We start from the raw sequence: 15891 nt of genomic DNA, 5'->3' as shown, positions 1-15891 counted from the left end.
TACTTTTTTTTTTTTTTTGAGACTTTTTTTAAATTTTTATTTTTTTTTAAAGACTTTATTTATTTGAGAGAGAGAGAGACCATGAGAGGGGAGAGGGTCAAAGGGAGAAGCAGAAGCAGACATCCTGCTGAGTGGGGAGTCTGATTCCTGGGACTCCAGGATCATGACCTGAGCAGAAGGCAGTTGCTTAACCAACTGAGCTACCCAGGCACCCTCTGCTCACTTTTAAGTCAGATTGGTTTTTTTGCTATTGAGTTGTAAAGTTTTTTATATATTTTAGACATTTTATCAGATAAATGATTTACAAATATTTTCTCCCATGCAGTAGGTATGCCTTTATTATGTTGATGGTTTCCTTTGTGTGCAGAAGCTTTTTAGTTTGATTTAGTCCTACTTGTTTATTTTTGTCCTTGTCACTTTTGTATTTGGTGTCAAAACCAAAAAGTCATCACAAAGACTGATGTCAAGAGCTTACTACTGGTGTTTTCTTCTAAGAGTTCTAAGTTTCAGGTCTTACATTCAAGTCTTTAATCTATTTGGGGTTAATTTTTATGTATGCCTGCTTGTTTATTTTAGCTTTTGTTGCCTGTACTTCTGGTGCCTACCCAAGAAATTATCACTAAGACAATGTCAAAGATCTTTTTCCCTGCGTTTTCTTCTAAGAGTTTTATGATTTCAAACCTTAACATCTAAATCTTTGCTCTGTTTAAGGTTAATTTTTGTGAGTGGTATAAGATAGTGGGACAGTTTTGAATGTAGCTGTCCTCTTTTTGATTGTTGGTTTGTTTGTTTGTTTGTTTGTTTTTTAGCTTAGATGGTTGTCACAGATTTTGGGGGGTTTTTTGGTAATTTTATTTTATTGTTTCAGTGTTCCAAGATTTATTGTTTATACACCACACCCAGTGCTCCATGCAATAGGTGCACTCCTTAATACCCACCACCAGACTCACCCAACCCCCCACCACCCCCCTCCAAAACCCTCAGTTTGTTTCTCAGAGTCCACAGTCTCTCATGGTTCATCTCCACCTCTGATCTCCTCCAACTCACTTCTCGTCTCCAACTCCCAGTGTCCTCCGTGTTATTCCTTATGCTCCACAAGTAAGTGAATCTCTATGATATTTGACTCTCTCTGCTTGATTTATTTCACTCAGCATAATCTCCTCCAGTCCCGTCCATGTTGATACAAAAGTTGGGTATTCATCCTTTCTGATGGAGGCATAATATTCCATTGTATATATGGACCATAGCTTCTTTATCCATTTTCGTCCATTGGAGGGCATCTTGGCTCTTTCCACAGTTTGACAACTGTAGCCATTGCTGCTGTGAACATTGGGGTACAGATGGCCCTTCTTTTCACTACATCTTTATCTTTGGGGTAAATACCCAGTAGTGCAATTGCAGGGTCATAGGGAAGCTGTATTTTTAATTTCTTAAGGAATCTCCACACTGTTTTCCAAAGTGGCTGCACCAACTTGCATTCCCACCACACGCAGTAAACGAGTGTTGGAGATAATGTGGAGAAAGGCGAACCCTCAACATCATTTATTAAAGAGGCTATCTTCCCACTTTTTTTTGTTCCTTTGTCATAAATTAATTGACTATATATTCATGTGTTTATTTCCAGGCTCTCTATTCTGTTTCAGTTGATCCATGTGTCTGTTTTTATGCCAATACCACTACTTGATTACTATAGCTTTGTAATATAGTTTGAAATCAGAAAATGTGGTGCCTCCAGCTTTATTCTTCTTTCTCAAGATTGCTTTACCTTTTGGGGGGTCTTTTGTATTTCCATACAAATTTTAGGACCATTTATTCTATTTCTGTGAAAAATACCTTTGGAATTTTGAGAGGGATTGCATTGGGTCTGTAGATAACCTTGGATAGTATGAACAATTTAATAATATTAATTCTTTTAATCCACTAGCATGGACTTTTTCCATTTATTTATGTGATCTTCAATTTCTTTCATCAGTGTCATAATTTTCAGTGTACAAGTTTGTCATTTCCTTGCTTTAATTTAATCTTCTTTTAATTTTTGATGCAATTGTAAATGGGATTTTTAAAATTTCTCTGATAGCTATTTGTGTATATAAATGCAACAAAGTTTTATATGTTCATTTTGTATCTTGCAGCTTTACTGAATTTAGTTATTCTAACAGTTTTTGGTGAAGTCTTCAGGGTTTTCTATATATAATATTATGTCATCTGCAAATAGGGAACAGTTTTACTTCTTCCTTTTTATTTAGATGCTTTTTATCTTTTTCTTATCTAATGACTCTGACTAGGATTTCCAATACTATGTTGAATTAAAGTAGTGAGAGAGGCCATTCTTGTCTTGTTCCTGATCTTAGAGAAAAAGCTTTCAGTTTTTCACCATTGGGTAAGATGTTAGCTGTTGCCTTGTCACATATGGCCTCTATTATGCTGAGGTACATTCCCTCAATACTGAGTATGTTGAGAGTTTTTCTCCTCATTTTGTTGACATGGTGTGTTGCATTGATTAATGTTTACCCATTATAATCCTAGAATAAATCCCACTTGAACACAGTGTATGATCTTTTAAATATCTTATGAATTCAGTTTGCTAATATATTGTTGAGCATTTTTATATCTGTGTTCATCAGAGGTATTAGCCTGTAATTTCTTTTTCTTCTGGCACCCTTGTCTGGTTCTGGTATCAGGGCAATGCTGAACTCATAAAATGTCTGGAAGTGTTCCCTCCTCTTCTATTTTTTGGAAGAGTTTGAGAAGGAATTGGCATAAATAAATGTTTGGTAGATTTTACCAGTGACACCATCTGGTCCTGGACTTTTTGTTGATTGGAAGGTTTTAATTACTGCTTCAATCTCTTTCCTAGTAATTGATCTGTTCAGATTTTCTGTTTCCTCATGATTTAGCCTTAGTAGGTTGTAGGTTTCTAGGGAATTTATCTGTTTCTTCTAGCCTGTGCACTTTATTGCCATATCATTTGATCTTTTTTATTTTATGGTATCAGTTTTAACATTGCTTTCATTTCTGATTTTATTTGAGTCTTCTTTTTTTATTGGTGGGTCTCTCTAAGGTTGTCAATTTTGTTTCTCTCTCAGAAAACCACCTCTTATTGTTGAATTGCTGTACTGTACACTCCAAAGTAATATAACATTATGTATTAACTGCACTGGAATTAATATTTTAAAAATAACACCTCTTAGTTTCATAGATTTCTTAATTGTCTTTTTAGTCTCTATTTCATGTATTTCTGCTCTGATCTGTGTTACTTTCTTCCTCTACTGACTTTGGGTTTTGTTTGTTGTTTTCCTACTTCGCTGAGGTGTAAAGTGAGGCTATTTATTTGAGATCTTTCTTGTCTCTTGATATATAGGCATTTATTCTTATGAAGTTCTCTCTTAGAACAGCTTTTGCTACATCCCATAAATTTCGTATGTTGTATTTACATTTTCATTTTTCTCCAGGTAATTTTTTAACTCTTTTGATTTCTTACTTGACCCTTTGGTTGTTCAATACCATGTTGTTTAATCTCCATATATGTGTGAATTTTCCAATTTTCTTCTTGTAATTGATTTTTAGTTGCATATCATCGTGGTCAGAGATGGTTAATATGATTTCAGACTTCTTAAATTTATTAAGACTTGTGGCTTCACATATGACCTATCCTGGAGAATCTTCCATATGTACTTGACAATATATGTATATGACTTTGAAAATTCAAAATGTATGTTTGTATGTCATTTTAGTCTGATCCCAATGTGGTGTGTCACCTAACCTTAATATAAACAAGATTTTTTTTAATGTTCTCCCTTTCGATTCAAAAGACATTCAAACAACGTAATTGAGAAATGTAATTTATTTAAGAAAAAGCCTAATGTTGAACCATCTAAGTAATGATTAGAAGTATAAGGTGTTAAGATGTCCTCCTGTTACTGTTTGGCACTGGTCCTCTCCACATCGTGGCCAAGTAAGGTATTCCCTTCCTAGTACTCCATTGTTGAGAGCCTCCTCCCCCATTCACATAGGCACATCCAAAGCACCATGATAGGATAACCAAATCCTGCCTCCCCCCTGTAGTTGATGTATTTACACTACTTGTGCACTGATGTCATTTTGGTATGGGGGAATTAGTACTGGTTGGGAAAGAAAAGTTAGTCTTCCTCCAGGTGGCTGAAGCTCTAACATGTAAAGCTTGGGAGCAGCTAGCAACTGTTTTCCACCAGAGGGAGAAAGCCACACTGCCATGAGAGAAAAGAATGGTACTGACCTATGGGAAAAGGCTAGAGAAGAGAAGAGAATGGTCCTTACTCTGTGTGAATCCTAAGCTCCACTAATTCCTGTGACTCACTGCACTTCTGCAGCTGTGTCTCCAGTATGCTTAGATTTTTCTTTATTAAAAAGTAAGAGATGAGTTTCTGTCCTTGACAACTGAAAAAGTAATACCTTCACTCTTATAGGAAAAAATTCAATTTTGATGACCCTCTTTTGAAAGGGTTGTAGAAAGGATCAATGAAAACTGTTACAAAGAAATAGTAAGCAAGATCATGGAGGAAGCTTCCAGAGCTTGGTCACTGTTAAGTAAAGAAACAGTTTTATAACCTTCTCTAATGCTATAAAAAGAAGGTCTTTAATGTCCTTTTCACCAGAATAAATGGGGTAAGATCAAAACTAATAATTTTTTCTATTAGACATAACTTCAGACTCCTGTTACGCTGTTGATGTGACCACCCTAGAATGTGTGTCTTTGTAGAAGAGCAAATCCAGTTGCTCAGTCCAGTGTTTTGCTTCCTTTCCCTTAGGTCAGGTGTTCACTCTTGGCTCTGTCACCCACCAAGGCAGTGGGAGGAGAATCATGATCTCAGGAGGAGGCAGACTCTCGAAGCCTCCGGGCCCACAGATGGCCACAAGAAGGTGCCATGTTTTAGGGCCCTGGAAGTCAGTACCTCACATTGCTTTCCATGACCCCCTTAAGTTTTTATGATGTTGATAGTTGAATTATGAACAGCTTAGCACCTTTCTTTTCTGATCCTACTTCTCTCTTCAGTTCCCAGCTGCTTTGGGGTCATCCCTTTAACACCAGCTTCACGAGGGACATTTCAACTAGCTGGGACTTCCAGGCTCAACTGGCCCTTCTACTCCATGAACCCAAGAACATTTGGTTATCAGAGGACTGTAGAGGCAGCAAAGCCTTGAAAAATGTAGAATCCAGTGGGATAACATTTAAATATCCTCAGAGAAACAAAGACGTACAGACCTAATGAAGCAGTAATAGAAGTTAGCCACAATCTGAGAGAAGGTTGCAGAAGTCTGTTAGTGGAGAGGATTTGCATAATGATTTGACTCAGCTGGGGAGATGGGCCCTTTAAGTCCTGGAATCTCTGTTATTGCAACCATAAAAGAGGGTCCTACTTGTCCCTCCTTTGGGACACCTCCTGACCAAGTAGCTATCCATGTGTAACCTTAGTCAGCTAGAAAAGCAACCCCAAATTATTTGGAATAATATAGTTATCCCTTAAGAGGCTACCTGAGTGGCTCAGTGGATTAAAGCCTCTGCCTTCGGCTCAGGTCATGATCCCAGGGTCCTAGGATCGAGCCCCTCATCAGGATCTCTGCTCAGCAGGGAGCCTGCTTCCTTCTCTCTCTCTGCCTGCCTCTCTGACTACTTGTGATCTCTGTCAAATAAATAAATAAAATCTTTTTTTTTTAAAAAAAGAGGCTATTTATGTTTTAATCCCAGAAAAAAGTAGAATTATGTACATAAATAATAAACAAAACATATAATATTGAAATTTCTGTTTTAGGTTCAGAAATAATTTGTTCATGTTTTATATTTCAAGAATTAGTTGTGTTTTAGAGAATTTGTTCTCTTAGAATAAGAGATCAACTTTATTATTCCAATTTAAAATGCAGCTTAGAGGGGCACCTGAGTGGCTCATTGGTTAAGCATCTGAGTCTTAATTTCAGCTCATGTCATGACCTCAGGGTCTTGAGATCAAGCCCAGCGTCTGGCTCCATGTTCAGCAGGGAGTCTGCTTGGGATTCCCTCTCTCCTCTCCTACCCTGCCCCCTCCCATGCACATATGCCCATGTGCACTTTCTCTAAAATAAATCAGTCTTTAAAAAATAAAATAAAATGTAGTTTAGAATTGATTTTTATTTGGCATTTTAAGTTTTGAGGAATATAGGATGAAGTTTTAGTAAACTCATAAAATTGAAAGATTTAAGAGGATTTAATATTCATTGTGTTTGTTTAATTGATCAGATTTATAAGAATTTTTAAAGCATTTTAAAGGTTTTCTTATTCAAATCAGCAGTCACTGAACAACTTAGAAAATCATTACATTAAAGGTATAAATGCAGTTTATGATGTTAAAGGAAATTATTTAATTAAGCTACAAGAGCTCCTTTAAAAATAAGTGTTAATTGTTAAAATTTGATAGATTAGAATAAGATTTGGGATTTGAACTCAAATCAGTAAATATAAGAAATTGGGTTTAAAATTTGTGATTTTAATTGGATATTAATTTTTCAAAAGTAGTTTTGGTTATTTTTCTGTACACAAATGAAGATAAGACCTACATTGAAATTTTAGAATTTTAAGTGAATAACTACTGGAAAATTAGTTTAATCCCAGTGAGAAAATTAGTTTAATCCCAGTGAGAAGCTGGGGTTGGTCCCCAAGACTGTAGAAAGTCCAAGGACCCAGCTACTGAATGGGGTGAGTTTAGGACCAATGAGAGAGTTCTGGGGACCCACTTCCACTTGTGGCATTCTAGGACAGGTTCTGTTTACTTAGGGCTCCCCAAGATCTCACAGAAATTGGGCTCTGGCCCATCCCCTTGATGGTCCTTTGCAACTCCAGGGTGGGCCCAACCTGGAGCAATGACCCCAGCCCCATATGTCCTCCAGCCCAGATATTTCAGCAGGTTAAAGTGGCTGGTACTTCTTCAGGCAAATAGCCTGTAACTGAATACATGCCAGGTTGTTGCCATTTCTGAAAACACAAGCCTGAAATGACTCATCATTTACAAAATATGAAGATACTTGTATCCCATCTCATCTTCAGTAAAAATGGTTATTTAATTGATGTATTTGTTGCATAGCTATCAAGTTGTTCCATCTTTAGGTCCTTCTGTTTCTGCATCTGTGTCTTGAACAGTAAGCTCTCCAAAGACAGGATTTTTTTTAAGTTAATATTTTTACTTTTCATCGCCCAGGAAAGCCCACGCACCATTCTAGCCAGAAGAGTACCTAAGGACATAATGAGTACTGCTGCTTTTCAAATAATAGTGATTTCTTGACATATTACTAACCCATGAAACTTTTAGGTACTGTCCTAAATTCTGTGTGCTGAGTGGAGGCATTGTTATTCCAAGAGTAATCTCAACAATCAACATTTTTCCCCAGTGAGGAAGATTTATGGAAAAGATTAGGTCCATCTTTGCGCTTTAGAATGTACAATGACAATGACGTCTGTGTGTTCTGGGGAGGACTCGATGGAGCTGTTGTTCAGCCTTGGTCTTTGTTCTGTGAAGCGGTTAGTTGATCTCTTCTGATGTCGGCAGCCTTGTGTTTCTGGCACAAGCATTACGGAGGCATTCAGTAGTTCTGTTTTAAGTGAGTTAACAGATAATACTTCAAGAAGAAACTTACGTAAGTCACAGCAATGATAGGAACTGATGAGGATTCAAGGCTAAAAAGCACATTTTGTTATTATCATAGATTTTCAGATAACAAAGTAAAAAATTATTGAGAGGGGAAGATGGCAGTGGAAAGTTATTCTTTAGGGTTTCCATTGTTCATATCATTTTCCAGAAAAAGGTTAATTGAGAGGACACAGTATACTTTAGCCAAAATAGGTGTATAAAATGAGGAAAAAGTGAATGCTGTTCTGATTATTAATATGTGAGGGGAATAAAACAAAGAGAAAAGAATATTCCTTTGTGTTAGCTCTGACTCTCCCACTAGCTTCCTTGGTGCAAATTCTATAAGGCCCAATATTCTGGGTCTTGGTTTCCATGGTTTTTTAGAATCCTAGATTTGGGGGAGCTGAAAGGTTGTAAGCATTTATTTCACAGAAAGTACAAAGGAGAGTTTTGGGGTTTTTTTAAATTCCAGTATAGTTAACATACAGTGTTATCTTAGTTTCAGGTTTACAATATAGTGATTCAACAATTCTGTACTGTCCTCCATGCTCACCACAGTAAGTGTACTCTTAACCTCCTTCACCTGTTTTACCCACCTCCCTTCTGGTACCCATCAGTTTGTTCTCTATAGTTAAGAGTCTGTGTTGGAGGTTGTCTGTTTTCTTTTCTGTTTCCTTCACTATGTTTCTCAAATTCCACATGTGAGTGAAATCATAAGGTGTTCATTTACTCTGATTGAGTTATTTCTGCTAGCATTATAACCTCTAGATCCATCACTGTTGTTAGAAATGGTAATATTTCATTCTCTGTTATGTCTGATTAGTCTTCCATTATATGCAGATGCCACCTCTTCCGTGTCCACTTATCTCTTGATGGACATTTGGGCTGCTTCCATAATATGGCTATTGTAAATAATGCTGTAAGAAACATAGGGTGAATATACCCTTTTGAATTAGTGTTTTCATATTCTCTAGGTAAATACCCAGAAGTGTGATTACTGGATCATACAATTATACTATTTTTAACTTTTTGAGGAAACGCCATATGATTTTCCACTGTGGTGCCCAGTTTGCATTCCTACCAACAGTGCAAGTGGCACCAACACTCGCTGTCTCTTGTGTTGTTGATGTTAACCATTCTGACAGGTGTAAGCTGATATCTCGTGGTTCTGATTTGCATTTCCCTGATGATCAGTGATGTTGAGCATCTTTTCATGTATCTGTTGGCCATCTGGATATCTCCTTTGGAGAAATGTCTGTTCATTTCTTCTGCTCATTTTTAAATTGGATTATCTGGGTTTTTTTGGTGTTGAGATGTATAAGTTCTTTATATGTTTTGAATACTAACCCTTTATCAGATATATCATTTGCATATATCTTCTCCCATTGAGTAGGTTGTCTTTTAGTTTTGTTGATGATTTCCTTCACTGTGTGGGAGCTTTTTATTTGATGTAATCCCAATCGTTTATTTTGCTTTTGTTTCTCTTGCCTTAGGAGACACATCTAGAAAGTAGCTATTTTGGCCGATGTCAAAGAAGTTACTGCCTGTGTTCTCTTCTAGGATTTTTAAGGATTCAGGTGTCACATTTAGGTCCTAAGTCCATTTTGAGTTTCTTTTTTGTGCATAGTGTAACTAAGTGGTCTAGTTTCAGTCTTTTGCATGTAGCTGTCAAGTTTTCCTAACACCATTTGTTGAAGAGACTTTTTCCCATTGCATGTTTTTGCCACCTTTGTCAAAGATTAATTGACCATATAATCATGGGTTTAGGTCTAGGCTTTTTATTCTGTTCTGTTTTCTATGTATCTCTTTTTGAGCTAGTATCATGCTGTTTTGATTATGACAGCTTTGTAGTATCTCAAAATTGAGAATTGTGACACTTCCAGCTTTGTTTTTCTTTTTCAAGACCACTTTGGCTCTTCGGGATCTTTTGTGGTTCCATACAAATTTTAAGGTTGTTTATTCTAGTTCTCTGAAAAATGCTGTTGGTATTTTGATAGAGATTGCATTATATCTACAGATTGCTTTGGGTAGTATGGACATTTTAACAATATTTATTCTTTCAATCCATGAGCATGGAATATCTTTCCATTTATGTCATCTTCAATTTCTTTCATCAGTGTACTATAGTTTTCAGAGTACAAGTGTTTCACCTCCTTGGTTAAGTTTATTCCTAGGTATTTTTTTTTTTTTGATGCAATGTAAATGGGATTGTTTTCTTGATTTCTCTTTCTGCTGCTTCATTATTAGTGTATAAAAATGCAACAGATTTCTATACATTGATTTTGTATCCTGTGACCTGACCTTACTGACTTCATTCATCAGTGTTAGCAATTTTTTGGTGAAGCCCTTTAGGTTTTCTATATGTAGTATCATTTCATCTGAAAATAGTGAAAGTTTTACTTCTTCCTTACCATTTGGATGCCTTTTATTCCTGTTTCTTGTCTGACTGCTGTGCCTAGGACTTCCAGTACTATGTTTAATAAAAGTGGTAGGAGTGAACATCTTTGTCTTGTTCCTGATCTTAAGGGGGAAAGTTCTCAGTTTTCTACCATTGAATAAAATGTTAATTGTGGATTTTTCCAAGATGGCCTTTATTATGTTGAGGTATGTTCCCTTTAAATCTATTTTGTTGAGGGTTTTTATCATGAATGGATGTTGTACTTTGTCAAATGCTTTTTCTGTGTCTTTTGAAACAATCATATGTTCTTTACATTTTTCCTTATTGATGTGGTATATCACATTGATTGATTTGCAAATATTGAACCACCCAAGCAACCTGGGAATAAATCCTTCTTGATCATTGTGAATGATTCCCTTAAATGTATTGTTGGATTCAGTTTGCTAATATTAGGGGATATTTGCATCTATGCTCATCAGAGATATTGACCTATAGTTCTTTTTTATAGTGTCTTTATCTGGGTTTGATATCAGGGTAATGCTGGCCTCATAGAATGAACTTGGTAGTTTTCCTTCCTCTTCTATTTTTTGGAATAGTTTGACCTCTTTAAATGTTTGGTAGAATTCACCTGTGAATTCATCTGCTCCTGGACTCTTGTTGGTTGGGAGTTTTTTTTTTTATTATGGATTCAATCTCCTTGCTGGTATCAATCAATTCAAATTTCATCTTTCTTCCTGATTCAGTTTTAGGAGGTTATATGTTTTTAGGGGTTTATCCATTTTTTTCTAGGTTGTCCAATATGTTGGCATATAGTTTTTATAATCCTTTGTATATCTGTGGTTTTGGTTATTATTTCTTGTCTTTCATTTCTGATTTTGCTTGAGCATGCCCTCTCTCTCTCTGATAAGTCTGGCTAAAGGTTTATCAATTTTGTTGATCTTTGCAAATAACCAGCTCCTGGTTTCATTTATCTATTTTTTAAAATTTCTATTTCATTTATTTCTACTCTAATATTTTTATTTTTTTAAATCATATTTAAATTCAATTAGTTAATATATAGTGTATCATTGGTCTCAGCGGTAGAGTTCAGTTATTTATCTATTGCATGTAACACCCAGTGCTCATTATATCACATACCTCCCTTAATGTCCATCACCCAGTTGCCCAATTCCCCTGCTCACCTTCTCTCCAGCAGCCCTCAGTGTTTCCTATAGTTAAGAGTTACTTATGGTGTGTCTCCTTCTCTGATTTCATCTTACTTTATTTTTCCCTCCTTTCCCTTATGATCCTGTTTTGTTTCTTTTTTTCAAAATATTTTATTTAGTTAGTTAGTTATTTATCAGAGAGAGAGAGAGAACACATGAAGGGAGAGCTTTAGAAGCAGAGGGAGAAGCAGGCTCCCCACTGAGCAAGGAGCCCGATGCGGGACTCAATCCCAGGATCCTGGGACCATGACCTGAGCCAAAGGCAATCATTTAACCAGCTGAGCCACCCAGGCATCCCTATCCTGTTTTGTTTCTTAATATCCACATATGAGTGAAATCATATGATAATTGTCTTTCTCTGATTGACTCATTTCGCTTAACGTAATATCCTCTAGTTCTATCCATGTTATTGCAAATGGTAAGGTTTCATTTTTTTGATGGATGAGTAACTTCCATTGTGTGTGTATGTGTGTGTGTGTGTGTACATATATATCCCACATCTTCTTTATCCATTCATCTGACGATGGACATCTCCGCTCTTTCCATAGTTTGGCTATTGTGGACATTGCTGCTATGAACATTAGGGTGCAGGTGCCCCTTCACATCACTATGTTTGTATCTTTTGGGTAAATACTAGTAGTGCAAATGTTGGGTCATAAGGTACCTCTATTTTTAACTTTTTTAGGAACCTCCATACTGTTTTCCAGAGTGGCTGTACTTGCTTGCATTCTCACCAGCAGTGTAGGAGGGTGCCCCTTTCTCCACATCCTCGCCAACATCTGTTGTTTCCTGACTTGTTAATTTAAGCCATTCTGACTGGTGTGACATGGTATCTCATTGTGGTTTTGATTTGTATTTCCCTGTCACCAAGTGATGTGGAGCATTTTCTTCATGTGTCTGTTGGCCATTTGTATGTCTTCTTTGGAGAAATGTCTGTTCATATCTTCTGCCAATTTCTTGACTGGATTGTTTGTTTTTTGGGTGTTTAGTTTGATAAGTTCTTTATAGATTTTGGATATGGGCCCTTTATCTGATAAGACATTTGCAAATATCTTCCCTATTCTGTAGGGAGTCTTTCAATTTTATCAATTGTCTCCTTTGCCGTGCAAAAGCTTTTTATCTTGATGAAATCCCAATAGTTCATTTTTGCCTTTGTTTTCCTTGCCTTTGGAGACGTATCTAGCAAGAAATTGCTGCAACCTAGGTTGAAGAGGTTGCTGACTGTGTTCTCCTTTAGGATTTTGATGGATTTCTGCTCACATTTGGTTCTTTCATCCAGTTTGAGATTATTTTTGTGTACGGTGTAAGAAAATGGTCCAGTTTCATTCTTCTTTTTTTTTTAAATTAACATATATTGTAGTATTTGCTTCGGGGATACAGGTCTGTGAATCATCAGTCTTACACAATTCACAGCACTCACCATAGCACATACCCCCTACAATGTCCATCACCCAGCCACCCTATCCCTCCCCCCACCCTCCAGCAGCCCTCAGTTTGTTTCCTGAGATTAAGAATCTCTTATGGGGGCACCTGGGTGGCTCAGTGGGTTAAGCCGCTACCTTCGGCTCAGGTCATGATCTCGGGATCCTGGGATCGAGTCCCTCATCGGGCTCTCTGCTCAGCAGGGAGCCTGCTTCCCTCTCTCTCTCTCTCTCTCTCTCTCTCTCTCTGCCTGCCTCTCCGTCTACTTGTGATCTCTCTCTGTCAAATAAATAAATAAAATCTTAAAAAAAAAAAAAGAGTCTCTTATGGTTTGTCCCCCTCCCTGGTCCCCCATCTTGTTTCATTTTTCCCTCCCTTCCCCCCACGAACCCCCACCCTGTCTCTCAAATTCCTCATATTAAAGAGATAATATGATAATTGTCTTTCTCTGATTGAGTTATTTCTCTTAGCATAATACTTTCTAGTTCCATCCACGTCATTGCAAGTGGCAAGATTTTGGTTTTTGATGGCCGCATAGTATTCCATTGCATATATATATATTTATACCACATATACCACATCTTCTTTATCCATTCATCTGTTGATGGACATCTAGGTTCTTTCCACAAGCAGCTCAGTTGGGAGAGTGTTAGACTGAAGATCTAAAGGTCCCTGGTTCAATCCTGGGTTTTGGCAGTGGTTTTAGATGCCACCATCAGTGGCATCCCCTCTCGCTGGATGGCACCAGTCTAATTACGACAGTTTCATTCTTCATTTTCCTGGATATGTGGCTGTCCAATTTTCCCAGCACCATTTGTTGAAGAGGCTGTCTTTTTTCCATTGCATATTCTTTCCTGCTTTGTCAAAGATTAGTTGAACATAGAGTTGAGGGTCCATATTCTGTTCCATTGATCTGTCTGGTTTTTTTTGTGCCAATACCATACTGTCTTGAGGATTACACCTTTGCAATAGAGCTTGAAGTCCAGAATTGTGATGCCACCAGCTTTGGTTTTCTTTTTCAATATTCCTCTGGCTATATCACTGGTCTTTTCTGGTTCCTTACAAAATTTAGGATTATTTGTTCCAGCTCTGTGAAAAATGTCGATGATATTCTGATAGGGATTGCACTGAATGTGTAGATTGCTCTGGGTAGCATAGACATTTTAACAATATTTGTTCTTCAAATCCATGAGCATGAAATGTTTTTCCATTTCTTTGTATCTTCCTTAATTTCTTTCATATGTATTCTATAGTTTTCAGAGTACAGGCCCTTTACCTCTTTGGTTAGGTTTATTCCTAGGTATCTTGAGATTTTTGGTGAATTTGTAAATGGAATCGATTCCTTAATTTCTCTTTTTTATCTCATTGTTAGCATATAGAAATGCAACTGATTTCTGTGCATTGATTTTATACCCTGCCACTGAATTCCTATATGAGTTCTAGCAGTTTTGGGGTGGAGCCTTTTGGGTTTTCCACAGAGTATCATGTCATCTCCAAAGAGTCAGAGGTAAGAATTTGACTACTTCTTTGCTGATTGGGATGCCTTTTATTTCTTTTTGTTATCTGATTGCTGAGACAAATACTTCTCATACTATGTTGAACAACAGTGGTGAGGTGGACATCCCTGTCATGTTCCTAAATTCATATCTTTCAATAATTACTCTGAATGTAAATGGATTAAATGGGCCAATCAAAAGACATAGGGTATCAGATTGGATGATAAAACAAGACCTACCAATATGATGCCTATAAAAGACTCACTTTAGACCCCAAAACACCTCCAGACTGGAAGGGGTTTAAAACCATTTATCATGCTAATGGACATCAAAAGAAAGCTGGGGTAGCAATCCTTATATCACACAAATTAGATTAAGCCAAAGACTGTAATAAAAGATGAAGAGGAACAGTATATCATAATTAAAGGGGCTATCCAACAAGAAGATCTAAAAACTGCAAATATTTATGCCTAATTAATAAATTGGGCATAATATAATAAATATTTATAATATTAATATATTATAATTTTAATTTTATTATAATTTTGATATTATAATTAATATTAATATAATTAATAAAAATTAATAAGAAATTTAAAGAAACACCTTGCTAATAATACAATAATACTAGGGGACTTTAACACACCCCCCTCACTGAAATGGACAGATCATCTAAGCAGAAGATCAAACAAGGAAACAAGGGCTTTAAATGACACACTGGACCTGATGACATCACAGGTATATTCAGAGCATTTCATCCTAAAGCAACAGATGCACATTCGTCTCAAGTGTACATGGAACATTCTCCAGAAGAGATCATATCCTGGGTCACAAATCAGGTCTCAACCAGTATCTAATTTTTTTACTTCCTTCTTTCTATTGGTTTTGAGTTTTCTTTGTTCTTTTTCTAGCTCCTTTAGGTGTAAAGTTAGATTATTTATTTGAGATTTTTCTTACTTCTTGAGGTAGGCATGTATTACTATAATATACAAATTTAAAATAGCTTTTGCTGCATCCCAAAGATTTTAGACCATTGTGTTTTCATTTTCATTTTTTTCCATGTATTTTTTTTATTTCTTCTTAGAGTACTTGGTTGACCCATTCATGTTTAACAGCATGTTATTTAAATTCCATGTATTTGTGTTACTTTCAGATTTTTTCATGTGGATGATTTCTAGTTTCATAGCCTTGTGGTCAGAGAAAATACATGGTGTGACTTCAATCTTTTTTAATTTGTTGAGACTTATTTTGTAGCCTAACATGTGATCTAGTTTCAGAGAATATTTCATATGCACTTGAAAGAATGTGTATTCTGCTGTTTTGGTATGGAATGTTTTGAGTATATCTATGATGTCCCTCTGGTCCAATGTGTCATTCAATGCCATTGTTTCCTTGTTGATTTTCTGTTTAGATGATCTGTCCATTGATATAAGGGGGTGTTAAAGTCCACTATTATCATATTACCATGGATTACTTCCTTTGTGTTTGTTATTAACTGCTTTGTTTTTGGGTGCTCCCATGTTGTGTGCATAAATATTTACAGTTGTCATATTTTCTTGTTGGATTGTTCCTTTTATGATAATATCCTTCTTTGTTTCTTGTTAGTCGTTGTTTGGCAGTCTATTCTGTTCAATATAAGTATTGATACCCTGGCTTTCTTTTCACATCCGTTTGCAAGATAAATGCCTATTCATCACCTCACTTTCAATCTGCAGGTGTCTTTTTAGGTCTGAAAT

At 36.4% G+C, this 15891-nt stretch overlaps 1 protein-coding gene across 2 annotated transcripts in view; it reads left to right on the top strand.

Moving 5' to 3' along the window:
* The window catches only part of FAM124A (family with sequence similarity 124 member A), a 105460-nt gene that overhangs the window by 58702 nt on the left and 30867 nt on the right, over window positions 1-15891 (top strand). Inside the window, exon 4 of one of the 2 annotated variants that reach the window (XM_047723338.1) lies at window positions 7206-7277. The exons of the other annotated variant lie outside the window; for it this stretch is intronic. Within the exon in view, the coding sequence (XP_047579294.1) occupies window positions 7206-7277 (72 nt within the window). The remainder of the gene's footprint in view (window positions 1-7205; window positions 7278-15891) is intronic. 2 annotated transcript variants of the gene reach the window in all.

The sequence above is a fragment of the Lutra lutra genome, chromosome 3 (genome assembly GCF_902655055.1).
Source record: "Lutra lutra chromosome 3, mLutLut1.2, whole genome shotgun sequence".
Classification (NCBI taxonomy): Eukaryota; Metazoa; Chordata; class Mammalia; order Carnivora; family Mustelidae; genus Lutra; species Lutra lutra.
This window is presented reverse-complemented; position numbering and strand designations above follow the sequence as displayed.